At 40.8% G+C, this 20,960-nt stretch overlaps 1 protein-coding gene across 1 annotated transcript; it reads left to right on the top strand.

The window, feature by feature from the left end:
• The first annotated feature begins 3,716 nt into the window (after positions 1 to 3,716).
• LOC142993576 (myosin heavy chain, fast skeletal muscle-like) lies at positions 3,717 to 14,295 on the top strand. The gene is made up of 39 exons (XM_076144360.1): positions 3,717 to 3,920; positions 4,086 to 4,229; positions 4,321 to 4,477; positions 4,554 to 4,581; positions 4,673 to 4,778; positions 4,876 to 4,968; positions 5,056 to 5,119; positions 5,224 to 5,322; positions 5,413 to 5,516; positions 5,599 to 5,737; positions 5,940 to 6,058; positions 6,159 to 6,308; positions 6,394 to 6,564; positions 6,658 to 6,964; positions 7,079 to 7,143; positions 7,244 to 7,331; positions 7,434 to 7,551; positions 7,633 to 7,756; positions 7,848 to 7,984; positions 8,067 to 8,322; positions 8,552 to 8,794; positions 8,893 to 9,069; positions 9,179 to 9,324; positions 9,442 to 9,532; positions 9,651 to 10,040; positions 10,468 to 10,594; positions 10,821 to 10,939; positions 11,160 to 11,356; positions 11,629 to 11,812; positions 11,904 to 12,069; positions 12,173 to 12,297; positions 12,452 to 12,760; positions 12,842 to 13,045; positions 13,134 to 13,259; positions 13,362 to 13,532; positions 13,620 to 13,724; positions 13,807 to 13,902; positions 14,002 to 14,133; positions 14,275 to 14,295. The coding sequence occupies exons 1-39, from the start codon at positions 3,717 to 3,719 to the stop codon at positions 14,293 to 14,295; spliced, it is 5,802 nt and encodes a 1,933-aa protein (XP_076000475.1).
• The last annotated feature ends 6,665 nt before the right edge of the window (positions 14,296 to 20,960 follow it).

Here is a 20,960-nt window from a genome sequence, read left to right on the forward strand (position 1 = left end):
CACTTACTGATCAAACATAATACAATAATGGTAAAGTAAAACAAGCAAAGAAACTAAGAGAATATGTCCAGTGAAGTTTTACACTGTAGTATCCATACTGTTTCTGACATATTATGAAATATTAGATTGAATGCTAAGAAGGCTTGAATAATAAAAATTACAAGAAAAAAGCATTGAAGCATTGACAGAACACCTATTCACACCTACTGGCATTGGGTGAGAATTTATGCTGTTTCTATGAAAGACTGCCAAACTAAAGCACAGTATGACGTAAAATACATAAATTCTGATAGTTTAAATACGACTACTAACAATAATAGAAGATGACAATATGATGAAAATAATAATAAAGAAAACAACAAAGCATAAAAGGCAAAAAGAGCTGAACCCACTCTTCCTCCTTCCTGTTTGCGTGGTGTCACAAAGGAGTCACAGAGCAGCCTGACACCTTTTTCAACCTTCTCAGGCTCCTCCCCATCACACATTTGGCATGGTTTAATTTCAGTTGAAAGGCAGAGTGCAGACGCTCATCTACAAGCTCCTTTTAACTCAAGGACATACAAAGGGGGAAGCCTATTTATGAAAATCAATCCCCACTTGCGTCAATTTTCTCTCCAGCCACTGACCGGTGCTTAGTCCCACATCTAGTTGCCAGATGGCCTAATTAAGTAGCTTGTTTCAAAAACAATGTTCACACTTACAGTAATGACAAATTATGTAAAAAGTGTCAAGTCAACAGCAAAGTCATTTAAACATATAATAAGATGCAAGCTGAAAGGACTTCCAGAAAACAAATAGCAAGTAGAGCCAGACTGGATGAAATCTCCATGTTCCCTTAATGTTTCAGTGGGTTTCCATCGGGTGCTTCAGTTCCATCTCACTCCAAAGGAGATGCATTTTAAATATTAGAAATATTCCCTTTCCTGAAATGGACACTGACCTCAGAACTGGAATTGGACCCATGCGTGAAATGCAGAGAAGGAATTTCACAAATGGTAATAATAATAATATATAAAAACTGAATTATGCTTACTTTGTATTCTTCTTAATTTATACTCAAGCATTGGTGGCAGTCACACTGCTGTACGGTTGAGATCATTTTGATTAACATGTCTCTCAATATTTATCAATATCACTTAATGTCTTAAACTATTAACATTTCTAAAAATGTTTTAAAACAAAAGGTATCGCAGCAAAGTAGTGGTTACAACAGGACTAGTCTAGTCAACTTGGACCAGTCCAATCAATGGTCTTATGTGCACACCATGCTCTATTTTGCAGAGGCAATATTGTAACAATTTTTAGCTTTTAGAATAAAAAAAATCATTGGAATTGTGAGTGACTGAATAACTATTACTCAAGGTAAAATGTGGGATTAACACTATCACTGAGCAGTAATTCTTTTTTTACTGGATGCACAGGAGCTGGACAGGTGAATGCTTACCATAAATATTTTGTGAAGTACTGTAGGATACCTAATATTCATTACAGGTATATGATATTTCTTAAAGTCCCACTCGAATTTGTAATTTGTTAAAATGAATATTTGTACTGAGAGCACTATCTACTTTAGGCTAATGGAGTAATGGGAAACCCAGTCCATAACTATGGATATTAAACTGTCTTCTTTCTTTTGTGCAAACATAATGTACTTTATTTAAGCCCACACTGTCAGTTCACACTGTTCACTCAAACAGGTTGACTGAAAAAGACTGAACTTTTGGCCTCACTTGAACAGCATGTGTGCGGCACATGTTTGCGCAATAGCCCACCTGCCTATTCAGGCCACACTGGTGACATTCCAAAGGCCATCTATTTTTGCAAGAAACAATGACAGATAAACACAAAAGGCAACATAGCCCACCTGTGTATTGAGTCCATGCTGGTGATACCTCAAGGCCATCTATTTTTGCAAAAGAACAATTAGCAATGCAGATCACACAAAAATGCAGTTTAGTTCAGTTCAGTCATTCAGCAAGAGTTAAATATGTTTTGAAATTTCATTTTGTTCACTAAATCTGTTCTTATGCTTTTTTATTCATGGACCTATAAGAGTGCAGGCATCTCTAACATTCTGTTTATTGGCACAGGACTTATTTTGGGTCGTATCCCAGCCTAGATGGCAACTGTTGGTGCAGTCCATTCCAAGGCGATATGTAATCCCTCCTCAGCTTTCATGGAATGGTGCTCAGCCTCAATTTTATTTCAGACATCTGAGATGCACGGTTGTCCTGCAACTGTATACCAGTGACATTTAGATGCTTCTCCAAAACCACGTCCCATGCATGCATTGACATACTACAGAGAGGTTTTCAGAATTAACACCTCAAGACATAATGAAATGATATTCTTGAAACACCTTTGAAACAAACTGTTAATACATTAATCTATTGCCTCAAGCATCTGATTTAAATTAATTTACTAACTCCAACAAAGTGTGCTCAATGCTTTCAAAACAAATGTCAAAATCATCATTAATTATATTTGATGCTACTTGATATGTTGAATATAATCATAAGACAAGAAGAAAAGGTTTGCTGTAGGTGTTAAGAAAAGTTGGTAGTATTAAAGTATATTCTATATCACTGACTTTGAAGGAATAGCTCTGAAGCTGTTTTATGAAATAGTTCTGACAGTTTATGGGAGTGCCACATCTGTCGGGAGTGTAAAACCCTGCAACTATACACCAGTGACGTTTGGTTGCTCCTCCAAAACTTAAAAAGGCTCATACAAACATATATTATATCTATTAACAAGTTGGAGGCCGCTATCATAAAACTGAACATCTTTGATATCAGTTCAAATGCATTATTCAAAGCTTGTACAATACATAATGTCATATGGTGTCTATGGTGCAATATTTCATTTTATATTTTATTATAATAAAAGCAGTTTCATGGTAAAAGTGTGTTTGTATTCATGTGTGGCAAATTCCAAACTTCAAACTAAACGTAGACAGATGAATTGCTGATCCTTTTCAATATATTTTAATATTTCATTTTGACAATAATATATCAGGGTTGAAATGTATCATTTCCACAGGTGTTTATATATGTTTTATGTAGACAATTAAATTGAGTTGAGTAAAGTTGGGAAATTGTCAAAAGTAGGCGTTTGATAACTTAAAATGCTTTTCAAGGTAATTTCTACTAACACTAAATATTAAAGCCTTGTCACAGGAGAAAGAATACCTACTGTTACAAACATGCTCACAAGGCCATAGGAGCACTGTGAATGTCACTGTCACAGGATTAGCGGCAACATAACAAGAATACATGACCAAATTGAGCAGGGCACACCTACTGAGGAGACAGTCCTGCCTGTATAAAAGAAGCTCCTCAAGACTCCAAGACTCCAACTGATAGGCTTCCAATACAGGTGAGCACAACTTAAGGAGAAATGTAATGATCAGTACTGTACAGCATCCCTTATTGATTAATCTTTTTTTGCACTTGCTATGCCATACATTGATGTGGTGCCATATTGTATTTGTTTATAACAGCTGTTTATTTTATTTCCTCATGCTTGACTTTTTATAGGATTGAAGATCAGATCTGACTGCATTCCATTTTGTTGGGACCAAGAGAGGTAAATAATATTATATTTAATTCCATGAACTCCATGAACCAAGCAATGTTAACATTTATCAAAAAAAGAAAGACATCAGAAAGCAACACAGTGTATTTGAACTCTTTCAGTCTCCCTAAAGTACCACCATGAGCACAGACGCGGAGATGGAGGCCTATGGCCCCGCGTCTGTCTTTCTGCGGAAGCCAGAGAGGGAGAGGATTGAAGCTCAGACGGCTCCATTTGATGCCAAAACTGCCTTCTTTGTGACTGAGCCTGCGGAGATGTACCTCAAGGGTAAACTTGTCAAAAAAGAGGGGGGCAAAGCCACAGTTGAAACACTGACAGGAAAGGTAAATAAATAAGCTCGAAAATGAAATACACAACAAATAATAGCAAAGAATGAAATCTAAATTGTTTAATTTCTTACAAAAGTTTTAAGTGTTTTACTTCAGAAACTATCTGAAAGAAGGATATGTAATGACTCTTTAATAAACATTTGTTTTACTGTATTTCAGACTCTCACTGTGAAGGAGGATGAAATCTGTCCCATGAATCCTCCAAAGTATGATAAGATTGAGGACATGGCCATGATGACCCACCTCAATGAGCCCGCTGTGCTTTATAACCTCAAAGAGCGTTTTGCATCATGGATGATCTACGTCAGTCTTCATAATTAATATAGTGTGTTCATGTGTTTTAAACCTTCTTCACTACATTATGTTAATTGTTATTGTCTATTTTATACTATAGACCTACTCTGGGCTCTTCTGCGTCGTCGTGAATCCATACAAGTGGCTTCCTGTATACGATTCCCAGGTTGTAAATGCATACAGAGGCAAGAAGAGGATTGAAGCTCCACCCCACATCTTCTCCATCTCTGACAATGCCTATCAGTTCATGCTCACTGGTGAGATCAAAGTGACAAGATAGTTCACAGGATAACATTTTATTAAAAAAATAATTAATATGATATTTTATTTCAGATCGTGAGAACCAGTCTGTCCTGATCACGTGAGTGAGACACAACATATCAAGCCAGTTCTTTAAAAGCTTAATAACTAAATAGGAAAGCAATTAAGATTATTCTTCTCTGCTTCCCTAGTGGAGAATCCGGTGCAGGAAAGACTGTCAACACCAAGCGTGTCATCCAGTACTTTGCAACAATTGCAGTGGCTGGAGGTAAAAAGGCTGAAACTAGCAAGATTCAGGTAATAATAAAAAATAATATACTCAATACCTTTTCCAGAGAGTAGATTGATGGTTGAGTTGTTGCAGTCTACAAGATGTACTATTGTCTCCTTGTAGGGTTCACTGGAAGATCAAATCATTGCAGCCAACCCTCTGCTGGAGGCCTATGGTAACGCCAAGACCGTGAGGAATGACAACTCCTCTCGTTTCGTAAGTGATCACATTGTAGAGCTTCACATAACACTTAAGTCAACTTTGTTTTTGATAACACACTGACATTTACTGGTGATTGTCCAGGGTAAATTCATCAGGATCCACTTTGGCTCTACGGGCAAACTTGCGTCAGCTGATATTGAAACATGTAAGATCTTGACTTTTGGTGCAAATACAGCATTGTTTATTATTGTTAGTGAAAATCATGTTGTTGTTGGTTAATTATATTTATACTTAAATAATAACTCACAGATCTATTGGAGAAGTCCCGCGTCACCTTCCAGCTGTCTGCTGAGAGGAGCTACCATATCTTCTATCAGCTGATGACTGGCCACAAACCTGAGCTACTGGGTACATAAGTACACAAATGAATCATTTTTTGGCATTATGATGACCAATATAAAAAGCTGAATCTTTTGTATTTAATCATTTTGTATCCAGAGGCTCTTCTGATCACCACCAACCCCTATGACTACCACATGATCAGTCAGGGTGAAATCACTGTCAAGAGCATTGATGATGTGGAGGAGTTCATTGCAACTGATGTAAGATATCAATAGTTAGGTTTTCAAAATGTAGGTTTCATGTGTTGCATATATATGTTATATCCTTTGATGTTTAATACAGACTGCAATTACTATCCTGGGCTTCACTGGTGAGGAGAAGCTGGGCATCTACAAGCTGACTGGTGCTGTGGTACATCATGGCAGCATGAAATTCAAGCAGAAACAGCGCGAGGAGCAGGCTGAGCCTGATGGCAATGAGGGTAATTCACAATTATTTTTGATAAGTCAAAAGTTTGTCGCAGTACATGTCATGACAAAATGGCAGGAGTACCATTCACAAAAAATGATAAATTATATTGTTAAAAATTTAATCGACCAGTTTGTTCCATAACTGTAATGGTATGAAATGAAGAGGAACAATGGTTGGTTAAATTATTTGATTAATTGTCGTCTTTCCATAAGTGGCTGACAAAATCGCCTACCTTATGGGCCTGAACTCGGCTGACATGCTGAAAGCTCTGTGCTATCCCAGAGTCAAGGTCGGAAATGAGATGGTGACCAAAGGTCAGACCGTCCCACAGGTAAAGGAGCTTTCAAAAATTTGTTGAAATGACAAAGTTTGATAATTAAGTTATGTACATCAAAGAAACAGACGGATAAGTCATTTGTGTTTGTCTCCAGGTCAACAATTCTGTCTCAGCTCTCTGTAAGTCTGTCTATGAGAAAATGTTCTTGTGGATGGTCATCCGTATCAATGAGATGTTGGACACAAAGCAGCCCAGACAGTTCTTCATTGGTGTGCTGGATATCGCTGGATTTGAGATCTTCGATGTGAGTGTTCTGAATAACATATGTTGTATCATGAAGTACATTGGCAATGTTTATATGGCAACTAATTGAACTTCAATAATTGTAGTACAACAGCTTGGAGCAACTCTGCATCAACTTCACCAATGAGAAACTGCAACAGTTCTTCAACCACCACATGTTTGTGCTGGAGCAAGAGGAATATAAGAAAGAGGGCATTGATTGGGAGTTCATTGACTTCGGTATGGACTTGGCTGCCTGCATTGAACTTATTGAGAAGGTAAGACATGAACTGCATATTTCCTGCTTTTTAAAAATATGAAAACATGGGAAATTGCTGAGCCATTTCAATGCAAAAACATCTTTCCAACAGCCATTGGGCATCTTCTCCATCCTTGAAGAGGAGTGCATGTTCCCCAAGGCCACAGACACCTCTTTCAAGAACAAGCTGCATGATCAGCATCTTGGAAAGACCAAGGCCTTTGAGAAGCCAAAGCCTGCAAAGGGCAAAGCTGAGGCTCACTTCTCCCTGGTTCATTATGCTGGCACAGTGGACTACAACATCACTGGCTGGCTGGACAAGAACAAGGACCCTCTGAACGACTCAGTTGTTCAGCTCTACCAGAAGTCTCAGAATAAACTGCTTGCCATGCTTTATGTAACACATGCGGGTACTGATGGTAAGAAGCTAATAAGTAGGCTACCGGCAATGCTTTTATACATGTTAATACTCAAGCATTCTGTCCACTTAATGAACAATTAACTCATATAATTTGTTTTGTTTTGGAAAACAGAAGGTGCCAAGAAGGGTGGCAAGAAGAAGGGTGGTTCCTTCCAGACTGTCTCTGCTCTTTTCAGGGTATGAATTCTGTCACAAAGAGAAAAGAGCAGCTTAAACCTTGTTTATCCAAGCTTTGAGGTTACATTTTAATGATTTAATGAGAATTTTCACGACACAGGAGAACTTGGGCAAACTCATGACCAACTTGAGGAGCACTCATCCTCACTTTGTGCGCTGCCTGATCCCCAATGAAACAAAGACACCAGGTTTGTTGTTTCTTATATTATTGTTTTGTTCTTCAGAGTAAAACCAAAACCAAAATAATGTTGAATCCCTGATAAAATTGAATATTTCCGTGCAATATCCAGGTCTAATGGAGAACTTCCTGGTCATCCACCAGCTGAGGTGTAATGGTGTGTTGGAAGGTATCAGAATCTGCAGAAAGGGCTTCCCCAGCAGAATCCTCTATGCTGACTTCAAGCAGAGGTGATTTCGATTCAAGTCAAGTTCACGCTTACAAAGCAGCAGCCATGCTTATTAACAATGTGATCATTTTCTTCAATTCAGATACAAAGTATTGAATGCCAGCGTCATCCCTGAGGGACAGTTCATTGACAATAAGAAAGCTTCAGAGAAGCTACTGGGCTCCATTGATGTGGATCACACTCAGTACAAGTTTGGACACACTAAGGTAATTTTATGGATGACATCAGTAGATTAGTAGACTGTAGTGGTGCTTTTCAAATGGACTGATGAGTAATTTCTTTCTCTCAAAAACACAGGTGTTCTTCAAAGCTGGTCTTCTGGGTACTCTGGAGGAGATGAGAGATGACAAACTGGCTACACTGGTGACCATGACTCAGGCTCTCTGCAGAGGTTACCTAATGAGGAAGGAGTTTGTTAAGATGATGGAGAGAAGGTAATGCAATCGTACAATGCTCTCTACTCTCAATGAATAATTTAATGTGATTGTGATGGGAATGTGTATGATATTATTTCAGAGACGCAATCTTCTCCATCCAGTACAACATCCGCTCATTCATGAATGTGAAAAACTGGCCATGGATGCATCTGTACTTCAAGATCAAACCTCTCCTGAAGAGTGCTGAGACTGAGAAGGAACTGATGAAGATGAAGGAGAACTATGAGAAGATGCAAACAGACCTGGCTACAGCCTTGGCCAAGAAGAAGGAACTGGAGGAGAAGATGGTTTCTCTGCTGCAGGAAAAGAATGACCTGCAACTGCAAGTGGCTTCTGTGAGTCCACTAAAAATTGAGAAGTGAATTTCATTGATTATGGTCAGTCAGGTCTCCATACACATTATTTCAGTAGGAAAAATGAAGTGAGAGAACTATCTTTTCATTGGCTGTGTGCCTCAATTGCAGTAAGGTAACAAAAATGATCCCAGACAATTCATGACGTAAACAGCTTGCGTCTGTTTAATTCAACCAAATATTAAATTGAATTTGTATGTTTCAACTATAGGAAGGTGAGAACCTCTCTGATGCTGAGGAAAGGTGTGAGGGGCTCATTAAGAGCAAGATCCAGCTTGAAGCAAAGCTCAAAGAGACAACTGAGAGACTGGAGGATGAGGAGGAAGTCAATGCTGAGCTGACAGCCAAGAAGAGGAAGCTGGAGGATGAATGCTCTGAGCTTAAGAAAGACATTGATGACTTAGAGCTCACCTTGGCCAAAGTGGAGAAGGAGAAACATGCCACTGAAAACAAGGTGAAGTTTACTCTGACTTAACATTCTGTTCCCTTGACCATATTCAATAATTAACAATTTAAAAGACGAAAGTGTTCATGGTTTCATGCCACCATTAGGTGAAAAACCTCACAGAGGAGATGGCATCTCAAGATGAGTCTATTGCCAAGTTGACCAAGGAGAAGAAAGCCCTTCAGGAGGCACACCAGCAGACACTGGACGATCTCCAGGCAGAGGAGGACAAAGTCAACACTCTGTCCAAGGCAAAGACAAAGCTGGAACAGCAAGTGGACGATGTGAGAAGCCAATTCCTTTGATATTCCTTAGAGTAATCTAATGACGTAGTATTGATGCTCAGATTTTGAAACACCCCAAATAAATTGGTATTAAAATGTTATTCAAAAGCTTGAGGGATCCCTGGAGCAAGAGAAGAAGCTCCGCATGGACCTTGAGAGAGCCAAGAGGAAGCTTGAGGGAGATCTGAAACTGGCTCAGGAATCCATAATGGATCTTGAGAATGACAAACAGCAATCTGACGAGAAACTCAAGAAGTAAATAAACATTTTTGTTCATTGTATTTTTCATTATTTCTGCCATTTTGTTTATGACTGAATATTTATTATTGTTGTTTTTTAAATAAAATCCTCCTTTCTGCTGTGGAAATCCAGGAAGGACTTTGAGACCAGCCAACTTCTCAGTAAGATTGAGGATGAACAATCTCTTGGAGGTCAGCTGCAGAAAAAGATCAAAGAACTCCAAGTAAGAAATTTAGTGAAGTGAATTGAATTGAAAAGTGTGCCAGAAAACATTTAGTCAATCAATATTAGTAATTTCCATACTGGAACATGTCCATAACATTTCTACCACCATCCTTTAGGCTCGCATTGAGGAGCTGGAGGAAGAGATTGAGGCTGAGCGTGCTGCTCGGGCTAAGGTGGAGAAGCAGAGAGCTGACCTCTCCAGGGAACTTGAGGAGATCAGTGAGAGGCTTGAAGAAGCTGGTGGAGCAACATCTGCTCAGGTTGAGATGAACAAGAAGCGCGAGGCTGAATTCCAGAAGCTGCGTCGTGATCTTGAAGAGTCCACCCTGCAGCATGAAGCTACTTCAGCAGCTCTCCGCAAGAAGCAGGCCGACAGCGTTGCAGAGCTGGGAGAGCAGATTGACAACCTTCAGCGTGTCAAACAGAAGCTGGAAAAGGAGAAGAGCGAGTACAAGATGGAGATTGATGACCTCTCCAGCAACATGGAGGCTGTTGCAAAAGCAAAGGTATGCAGTCATTTAATGACAAGTTGTTAGTTTGGATGAGATTTGAGATGAACGCAATTTTCATTTTGGCTTATTTTGAGATGAGGCCTCTCTTTCACATTTTATTGCAAAAAATGTTTATTAAATTATTAAGTTCTCACAACAGAAAACGAAAACATTATGTGTTTCAATGAGAAATAGCCTAGACAATTCAGTTCACCAACTCAAGGGAAAGTTGTAAGAAAGGTCATCACACCAAAAGAAATTGCCTGTCGGTGAGATGGAATTCATTTAAATTCGAACACATCTTGAAATCTGTTGTGATAACCAAAGTACAAAAATAATGCTTGGCAGAGAAAAATCTTTCAAAAGATTTGCCTACATCTTTTTTTAAATGTTGGTATAGGTTTGACTTATTGTATTGCTCATTTGAAATATATTTTCACAGGGCAACTTGGAGAAAATGTGCAGAACTCTTGAAGACCAACTCAGTGAAATCAAATGCAAAAATGACGAGAATGTTCGCCAGCTGAATGATTACAGTACACAGAGGGCAAGACTGCAAACAGAGAATGGTGAGTATCCATTGAAGTAAAATGTGTATTTACTGTATTTGTTCAAGTACAAATATAAGTACTTCCTATGCTCTAACATGACACTTGAGAGGAAATAAATAAAGAGACAAATGGGAGGCAAGGCTGTCAGAGTCTGTGTCTATCATTTCTGCTGTTAATGTAAAGTATTTTCATCTGCATTTCAGGTATGAAAGAGGCTATTAAAGTTTGACTCTTTTGTGTTTAGGTGAGTTTTCCCGCCAGATTGAGGAGAAAGAAGCTCTTATTTCTCAGCTGTCTCGAGGCAAGCAGGCATTCACTCAGCAAATTGAAGAGCTGAAGAGACACATTGAGGAGGAAGTGAAGGTGAAATGAATCTGCAATGAAATGTGTGATTGGACTGTATGAAGATGATTTATGATCCAATGTGACTGACTGGAAAAATACAGAGATTAATTTTTAACTGCAATATTTTCACTTAATATAAATAACATCAAATATTTGTCAGACAGGATCTATATTTGTTTCTTAGGTGCGTCTTCTGATTGAAATAACTTTTTTTTACTAATTTTAATGATTTTAATAGGCCAAGAACGCCCTGGCCCATGCTGTTCAGTCAGCTCGCCATGACTGTGACCTGCTCAGAGAGCAGTTTGAGGAGGAGCAGGAGGCAAAGGCTGAGCTGCAGAGAGGAATGTCCAAGGCCAACAGTGAGGTGGCTCAGTGGAGAAGCAAATATGAGACTGATGCTATCCAGCGCACTGAGGAGCTGGAAGAGGCCAAGTAATCACATAAGATTTCATGCTTTCCCATATTCTGTAGATTCTCTACTGAGCGGCATGGCTTGGGAAGGTAGAGTTGCGTAGGGATTGGAAGGTTCAGGCTCTGTTGAGCAAGACGCTGAACCACTTATTGCTATTGATGAGGAGGTTGGTGCCCTGCATGGCATGCCCCTCCCATCAGTGAATGACATTGTTAAGAGCTTTAGGTAAAATAAATACACAAGTACAGTCTATTTACCATTTATCTCACTAAACCCACCTTTTGCTTTTCAGGAAGAAGCTCGCCCAGCGTCTGCAGGATGCTGAGGAATCCATTGAGGCTGTGAACTCCAAGTGTGCCTCTTTGGAGAAGACCAAGCAGAGGCTCCAGGGTGAGGTGGAGGACCTTATGATTGATGTGGAGAGAGCTAATGGTCTGGCTGCCAACCTTGACAAGAAGCAGAGGACCTTTGACAAAGTAAGTAGATATTTGGGAAAACAAATTCAGACTTATAATAGGAAGCACAAATGTATCATAGTAAAAATAATCTATACAAATATCATTGTAGGTCCTGGCAGAATGGAAACAGAAGTATGAGGAGGGCCAGGCAGAGCTGGAAGGAGCCCAGAAGGAGGCTCGCTCTCTCAGCACTGAACTGTTCAAGATGAAGAACTCTTATGAGGAGTCTCTGGATCACCTGGAGACCATGAAGAGAGAGAACAAAAACCTACAGCGTATGTCAGAAGCTGTCTATGTGTTTGACATATAATCAATTTTACCCGATACAAAGCGCATGAATGTACAGTATATTTTACCTAACTTGTATTTCTTCCATAGAGGAGATCTCCGACCTGACTGATCAGATCGGGGAAACTGGAAAGAGCATCCATGAGCTGGAGAAGGCAAAGAAGGCAGTGGAGAGTGAGAAGACTGAAATTCAGACTGCTCTGGAGGAGGCAGAGGTATAATGTTTTATGGTGTATTTGTTATTGCAGTGCAACATTGCATTTATCTTCTCACCTTAATAAACCAGCATAACAGTGGTTTTGCCAGTAGTAAAATAACAGGATAGTGATTTTTGTTTAAATTTTTAACTGTGGCTCATTTTTATCAAAGGGTACACTGGAGCACGAGGAGTCCAAGATTCTCCGTGTTCAGCTTGAGCTCAACCAGGTCAAAGGTGAGGTTGACAGGAAGCTGTCTGAGAAAGATGAGGAGATGGAGCAGATCAAGAGGAACAGCCAAAGGGTGATTGACTCCATGCAAAGCAGTCTTGACTCTGAGGTCAGGAGCAGGAATGATGCTCTGAGAGTCAAGAAGAAGATGGAGGGAGACCTGAATGAGATGGAGATTCAGCTCAGTCATGCTAACAGGCAGGCTGCTGAGGCCCAGAAACAACTGAGGAATGTCCAGGGACAGCTCAAGGTGAGTTCTGCAGCAACGTCTAAAGAATAAAGTGTAGAATCCCAAACAAAAGTGAACCCTTTCTTATTTTTTTGTTGCCAGGATGCCCAACTGCACCTTGATGATGCTGTCAGAGGGCAGGAAGACATGAAGGAGCAGGTTGCCATGGTGGAGCGCAGAAATGGTCTGATGCTGGCTGAAATTGAGGAGCTGAGAGCCGCTTTGGAGCAGACAGAGAGAGGACGCAAAGTGGCTGAGCAGGAGCTGGTTGATGCGAGTGAGCGTGTGGGACTGCTTCACTCTCAGGTTTGTGTTCAATGATTCAGAGGAAAATATAGTTGAAAACAGTACACATCTTAGTGTTGTTGTAAATATGTTTTCCTTTACTATTCAGAACACCAGTCTTATTAACACCAAGAAGAAGCTGGAGACTGACTTTGTCCAGGTTCAAGGCGAAGTAGATGATTGTGTTCAGGAAGCAAGAAATGCTGAGGAGAAAGCCAAAAAGGCCATCACTGATGTGCGTTTATGTCTCTAATGCTTCATAGTTCAAAGTTTGCTGGCCACAAAAATTTTAACTAATGATCTGGTTTGTTTCAAAATAAATCAAATTAAATTTCAGGCTGCTATGATGGCTGAGGAGCTGAAGAAGGAGCAGGACACCAGTGCTCATCTGGAGAGGATGAAGAAGAACCTGGAGGTCACAGTCAAGGACCTGCAGCACCGTCTGGATGAGGCTGAGAACCTGGCCATGAAGGGTGGCAAGAAGCAGCTCCAGAAACTGGAGTCGAGGGTATGAACTGTTCATAAAGATTCACAACACTGAGTAAAAGAGGAAAATCACACTTGTGGAATTAATTGTGCCTTCATCCTACTACAGGTGCGTGAGCTGGAATCTGAAGTTGAGGGTGAGCAGAGGCGTGGAGCTGATGCTATTAAAGGAGTCCGCAAATATGAGAGGAGAGTGAAGGAACTGACCTACCAGGCAAGTTCTTCGTGTTACAAATACCCATGACCTCCCCTTAATTCGTTATCACTCCTGCAGTAACAATCCTTTATCTGTTTAGACTGAGGAGGACAAGAAGAATGTGACCAGACTTCAGGATCTGGTGGACAAACTGCAGCTCAAGGTCAAGGCCTACAAGAGACAGGCCGAGGAGGCTGTAAGTCAAATTCATTGATGAGGCAATTCATTTACAGCAGACCCCATAACGAATTGAATATCTTGTAACTATGGCAATATACCTCGGACCTCTTCACAGGAGGAGCAGGCCAACACTCACATGTCGCGGCACAGGAAGACCCAGCATGAGCTGGAAGAAGCTCAGGAGCGCGCTGACATCGCTGAGTCCCAGGTCAACAAGCTGAGAGCCAAGAGCCGTGATTCTGGAAAGGTAGCTGCAATTTTTTTGGGTTAATCACATATATACTTTTTTTACATTTGTAAGTACATGTAGTATATCATATGTGTTCTATGACTGTATTCCAGTGACAGATGTTGCTTGTAAAGACCTAATCCTGTTCTTCATTTTTAGGGAGGTGACTCTGCTGAATGAGGCACAGGATCGAACTGGGGCTCAATATGTGAAAACCCCTAAAAAGTATCTTCTGCAAGTCTCCAATAAAGGAAATAATGTTCTCAAATATAGTTTTTGTAATTATTTATTGATTTTTTTTTGCTTTTGGTTAGTTTCTCAGCGAGCATACTCACATTGATCAGTATGCCGACCACATTGCCAAATTTAAAGTCATTTAAAACAAAAGCCAGTTCTCCTCTATATGCTAAAATGCTAAATGGTCACATCTGGTCGAACATTTATGAATATAAATTCTTGGGTAAATCTCTCATTACTCACTTCCTTTCTCCTTTACATTTGCATTCCGTATAGACTTGTTCATTCCGTACCATTTAAGATTTTGGCTCAAGGCTCATTTGTCATAGATTGATGAAGTATTATAAAAGGAGTGTGTACTGGGGCTCAGGCAGTTATTAATACTTATATTTCATTCATTATTTCATTATTTTTCATATGTTCACACAGTTTTCCAGAGAAGTGGTTTCAATTCAAACATATTCAGCTGCTGAAGCGTCACGGTCTCTGACAGTACAGTATAGTGCCTTTATGCATAAGCAATGAGATTCAAGTTTACAACACCACTGAGCCCGAAACAAATACATTAAGTATACATGGAACATTAAACTTGCAAAGAAGAAACACAAAAACAAGTCCTTGGAAACCTTAACAAATAATAACTATAATCTTGATGATAAATACAGATCAAGCTTGAATTCGGATATTGGCTTCTAATTACTGTGTAATTGTATTATGGCAGCCACATGTTAAGACTTTGCAACGCTATAACTCTTAACTTCTCATCTCATGTTTCCTGCAATTATACTGATGAGTACCTGACTACCTTTTGTTGCCACCATTCTTCTTGTCTTTCTTTCCAGCCCCTTTTCCTTTCCTTTGCTCTGCCTTTTCCTTCCCCCTTCCGTGATCACATTTTTCTTTATGTCCCCCTGGAGACATCTGCAGCTGGGTTGCGTGAACCTTCTCAATCAGGGAGAAGTAGTCTGTATCTGGGCTGATGGGGCTGGTTGCATGCTGCCCCTGTTCAGATGGGCTTGAGGTCACGTGCTGTGCTCTTCTGCACACTCCTGGGTTAGGAGACGGCTGTCTAGAACGGCCCTTCCTGGGAGTCGCACGGCCTGGTGAGCAGTGCCAAGAGTCAGTGCCTTCTTTTGGGACAAGGTTTAAGTTGAGAGAAAGGGGTCTGCCAGGTAATGGGCTCAGAGGGACCACAAAGTTATCTCCGGGGGCTCCCAGAGTAAGGAACACCTCTGGGAATGGACAGGGTTGTCCATCATTCCTCCGTCCCTTTTACAGGTAAGAGTCATTAAGGAGAGATTGAGTTATCTATTGGTTTTGGTACAATACACATGCAGGGAGCATTCTCTACAGACAAGCTGATAGTGGTCTTACCTGCTGTGGCGTGAAGCTCATAGATACCTTCAATGTCACCTGTAAACCAACAAAATGTCAACGTAGTATGAAAAGAATTCCAAAAAACCTTTAGGACAACATTTAATTTGTTCATTCTGAGCAGCTGCAGAGTTGTTTGTAAACTCTATTTCTCAATTTGAAATCTTCTGCAACTTATCTTTAATTCAGCCAAAACCAACAGTCCATCCTGAGTGTGAAGCCACAAATTACACAGATTTCATGCCACAAAGTATTTAGAAACCTATAGTATTTTAAAACAAATGTAGTTTCCAGAACAGCTGGCTCATGCATTCATTATCACAAAGTGCTCATAGTGTTAACTGTCAATCACTCTTGCTGAATCCAATTGCCATCTACCCCTTGTTGGTCATTCATGGCCTTGGCAGACAATAAGTCATGTGAAACTGTAGGTTAGCGTTGTGAGGCTCACCTTTAGTCTTCACAGGTGAACTTAGGAAATAAAAGTAAAAGAGAGTCAAAGTCAAAACATTTCAAATGTATCATAACAGATCCAGTTTACCTGCGCTGGGGAGTTCTGCTTCCCACACTCTGTCCCCAGGCTGAATGAAGCAGACTTAGGCAGCTTTCTCGGGGAGCCACATTCTGCATGAGCCATTTGATACTGAGAGGCCGTTGGAGAAATGGCTTTCCTCGATTTTGTCGGTGTCCCGTGTGGTGCAGCAGACTTGGAAAGAAAATGTAATATTTATGATGCATATCATATCATATCATATCATATCATATCATGCTATTGAAGATGATGGGGAGCTAATAATTATAATCTTAATACCTGTGTTTACATGGAAATGTTTTCGGTATGAGCTCAGTTTTTTTGTCAACATTCAATCTCAGCAGCAAAGTGACTCAGCACCCAATCATCTCATCTACTAAGGGTGTATAGTTCTGGAGTTATTTCAGTCACAGCAATGTGGCCAGAGACACATCTTGTTCCACATATCATGTCACATGACGGCAGAGAAAATAACGTTCACGTTCATGTTTCCTTTCTGTTCACACCGTTGCCAATTTAATGCTGTGGAACCTACTTGGACTCCAGTGTTCTCTTTTCTATCAGCTGTCCCACTTAACCCTGGCAGAACAGGAAGAGCGACACGCTGATTATCTAGCCGCTCTGCCTGACTGGAGGCAATGATTTGAAAGAATGCGTCCACGTCTGCACCTGTTGGGGAGAGCGGAGGGTTATTTTAGTGACACCTCGGAGACAGACACAAAGCACATGATTGACCACAAGCGCCTGTGTGTGTCTTTGACCCATGGGGACCTTATTTTGGGGAGTTATTCTAGTGACATTCCAGACACTGAAACAAAGCACACATTGGACCATAATGGCCAGTGTGTTTCTCTGACCTGTGTGTACTTTATTTAAAGTGTTTCCATTGTGTGTGGGGGAGGCTGGCGAGCTCCTGCTGGGCTGTAAAGTACAACGTTGTTCATCCATGCGTCCTCTTTGTGCGTGCCGCATCATTTTCAGGAACTGCTCCTGCTCAGCTGGAGATGTTTCCTGAAAAATGTCAAAAAATAAATAAGAAAGTGGCCAAAGAAAGGTCTAGGCACCACATGCTCTTTCTGCAGAACGATTGTGGAGGATCGACCTTCTGATCCCATCCTGATTTTATCTTCATGCCAACTGGTCAAAACAATTCAAGAAGGGAGGACAGGCTGATAGAAGTTCTACTATGAACCGTGTGGTTAATGTAGCGTAACATCTCACCTGAGGAGGAGGTTGGTCAGCTTTGGCACGGTTTAGGGATGCAGACCTCCGAAAAGGGTTATCAGATGAAGGGGCCACACCGGTCTGCTCTGAACCGGGACAGGGTTTTCGCTGAGCAGATGGCGAACCAAGATTCTGGAGGATTTGTGGCGCAGAACATCTTTGTTCATCCATTCTTGAGCCCTAGAGAAGGAAAACATCAATTAGTAAAATGTAAGTGGAGGAAGAGGAAGAGGGCAAGAACACAAAACTGTGTGTGTGTGTGTGTGTGTGTGTGTGTGTGTGTGTGTGTGTGTGTGTGTGTGTGTGTGTGTGTGGGTGTGGGTGTGGGTGTGTGTGTGTGTCTAACCTGGGCTTTGGAAACCATGTAACACAAGAAGCTTGCATCCTTTTCTGCAGCGTTTGACATGATGCCTCCATTCTGTGTCCCTGGTAAAGATGCCAGAGACACTCGCTGGTCATCGAGTCGTCTGCCCTGGGAGTTGGCCAGGAGGCTGAAGAACTTTTCGGAATCTGGACCTGGCAAAGTGAAGATGAAAGAAAGAGACATATGCTAGCCTTTGTGAGCAGATGTAATTGTGCATATGAAATAGCAATAAATGGAGCGTGTTTGGGTTCTAACCTGTGGGCGTGGAGCTCTGAGTGGGCTTGGAGCTCTGAGTGGGCTTGTTTTCACTGTGTTTGGGTGACGACTGAGGGCTCTTAAGGACACAACGCTGTTCATCCATCCTCCCTCGTTGTGCGTGATGCATCATGGAGAAAAAACTGTCCTGTTCAGTGTTGCTCAATTCCTAAGTGAGCGATAAATAATAGAATAGAATACAATAAATGTGCAGATGAAGACTTGAAATGAACCCCTGGACCTAATAATCAAAGAGACTTCATTGGGATTGGTCAAGGAAAATTTTCATCTGATGGTGAATCAATCTGTGTTGTTTATTTCTGAGTAGGAAGGAGAGCTCTCTGCAGGGTCTGAACAGCTCCAGTAGCTGCGATGGACAGACAAAGATCCAGTGCAGACAATCTAACTTATGTGCAAAGATCAAAGGGAGTCAGGTAGGGAGTTCATCATCTGTGGATCAGGTCGGGACTGCAGTATGTGGATAGTGATAACATTTATGTATTTTCTGTGAGAAAATTTTGATGTGCAACGTCAATTTCATATCTGTGTGTAAGGTTTCGCTCTTAAAAGGTTATGCATTTCATAAATTGTAAGTGTACACATGGCTGTAACTTTCCATTACAGGATTCACCTTTGTTTTGGATGTTTTGTCTTTGCTCTTTGGTCGCTCTATGTCCGAGCCTGGGCTGAAGGAAGCTGAACGTGGAGGACCTGATCCAGGCCCAGGCTTGTCCTGTGCTTCTGGTCTGAGGATCTGGGGTAGAGAACACCTTTGATCCTCCATTCTGGGACTCTGAAATGAATTAGGCCTGCAGTTCTGAGTTTCTGACCTGTTTGCAAAGCTCTTAAAAGCACACACACTCCACAGTACACTGAAAAGAAGCCGACCAAGACAAACCTGGACTTTGGAGAGCATGTAACACAAGTAGCCTGAATCAGTTCCATTAGCAGGTGTGGGCTTTTCAGTCTGTATGCCTGGTAATGAAGGAAGAGACACTCGCTGGTCATCCAGCCGGTGGCCCTGAGTGTTGGCCAAGAGGCTGAACAATTCATCAGAATCTAAACATGGGACGATCAAAAGTAAAACAGTCAAAACCATGAAAATTATAACCTGAATTTGTCAAAGGGAAAGATCAATGATTAATCAATTTATGTTTCACAGTTCATTTACCTTTGTTTACTGTAGTGGCATCTGGCTTTTTGTCTGAGCGTTTGGGTGTGCTGGGGCAGCTCCTGCTTGGATCCAAAGAACAGCTTTGATCGTCCATGCGTCCCCTCTGGCCATAACTGATCATATTTATTAACTTTTGTTGTTCATCAGATGATTCCAGCTGTGTGGTGAAAACAGGGTGACAAAGACTTCTCATCATTAATAGCAAATGTACAATAACTGTAATGAACCGGAAAACAGCAGTGACTTACAAACCAAAGGAGAAACAAACCTGAGTGGAGGTGGAGAGGTCACGCTGAGGAGGCGCCCCCACTCTGCTGGTTGCTGCTGACAGGAGCTTCCTTTGGGTATCTGGGGTGCACTCAGTCACAGAGATCTGAGGTGTGGAGCCGTGAAAGGTGCCACTCTTGGGTCCCTTACAAATAAAAGCCACATTTTGGATTCACCTGAACTCATTTCATCACGCAATCACAGAGACATGCTGTTGACCTTTGTGATTCATTGTCCAATACCTGTTGGTTAAACCCTGGCAATGAAGCAAGGGACACCCGCTGGTCATCATAACGTTGCCCCTGAGCATTAGCCAGAGTAAGAAAGAAGTCATCTTTGCTTGACCCTATGGGGGAGCAGAGCTGAGTAAGCTGTCTACAAACACACACCTAGACCGAGCAGATTGGTTTTGATTGTGCAGTGTCCCAACCTGTGCCTGAATTCTGTGCCGATCTCCCAGGATTCAGGACACAACGCTGCTCATCCATTCGCCCGCGCTGCGAGTGACTCAGGATCTTGAGAATGTGCTCCTGTTCAGGAGCCTATAGTTGAATTTTGAAAAATATTTTATCTGTTATTATTCATAATTTTAGCTCAACATGATTCTTAAACAGAAGCACACGATTACTTCCAATACATTCTTGTGTCTAAGAAATCATTAAGTATTCTGCGTGTCACATTAGGGGGCCCTGATCCCCATGTTATGTGATTTCAACACAAATATAAACTATTTTATGTGACAAAATCTATTTCCCAACATAGAAGCTCCATGAGATGCTCAAGATATTTAAAGAATATACATGCTTATTCAATATCACAACAAAGGGCATGTTACGCATTGATATCTTAAAAAGCTAAAAAGTACACAATTTAAGAGTGAATGGTACAAACATTACCAGCACTGTGTCCTTAGAGTCCAGTTTGGAGTCAACTTCAGCTGCTGCCATTGTGTAAAATGAAACAAAAAGGAGAAAGGAAATTTGAAAAAATATAAAATAAGGTAAAATAGATGAATAAATAAAATTAAGAATTTAAAAAGAAATGACAAAAATAATTTCTTCAATGAGGATGGCTCCTTTAATTTCTTCATATAATATAGATTGTAGTCTGATCCAGGATGATGTTGCTCTACTCTCATGTGTAGTGAATCTGGCTTGGTGCAGGCTTTTAAATAGACTTAAGCCCTGAGTATTAGCCCACTGCCATTAGGGCCGCAGGCCAGTGGTTACCTCTTAACATTACCATCTATAATCCCAGATGAAAACATAATCCTCAACATAGAAAAAGGATCATCCTCTCACTCGTAGGTATATGTGCCCCCCTTTTGACCTGAACTGTACTTAAAATTATGTTTACATGTAAGGAAAAAAAGCATTATAATGATATGGAGCAAAAACACATGTGTCCAGTCGGGATTA

Source organism: Genypterus blacodes, unplaced genomic scaffold (genome assembly GCF_046128005.1).
Source record: "Genypterus blacodes isolate CSIRO-AG114 ecotype Tasmania unplaced genomic scaffold, CSIRO-AGI_Gbla_v1 ptg000028l_1, whole genome shotgun sequence".
Classification (NCBI taxonomy): Eukaryota; Metazoa; Chordata; class Actinopteri; order Ophidiiformes; family Ophidiidae; genus Genypterus; species Genypterus blacodes.

Bases quoted from the DNA above. Each gene is read 5' to 3' on its own strand.
- LOC142993576 (XM_076144360.1), top strand. From the start codon at position 3,717: ATGAGCACAGACGCGGAGATGGAGGCCTATGGCCCCGCGTCTGTCTTT. The intron at 3,921-4,085 runs GTAAATAAATAA...ACTGTATTTCAG, and splicing joins TTGAAACACTGACAGGAAAG to ACTCTCACTGTGAAGGAGGA. The intron at 4,582-4,672 runs GTGAGTGAGACA...CTGCTTCCCTAG, and splicing joins AACCAGTCTGTCCTGATCAC to TGGAGAATCCGGTGCAGGAA.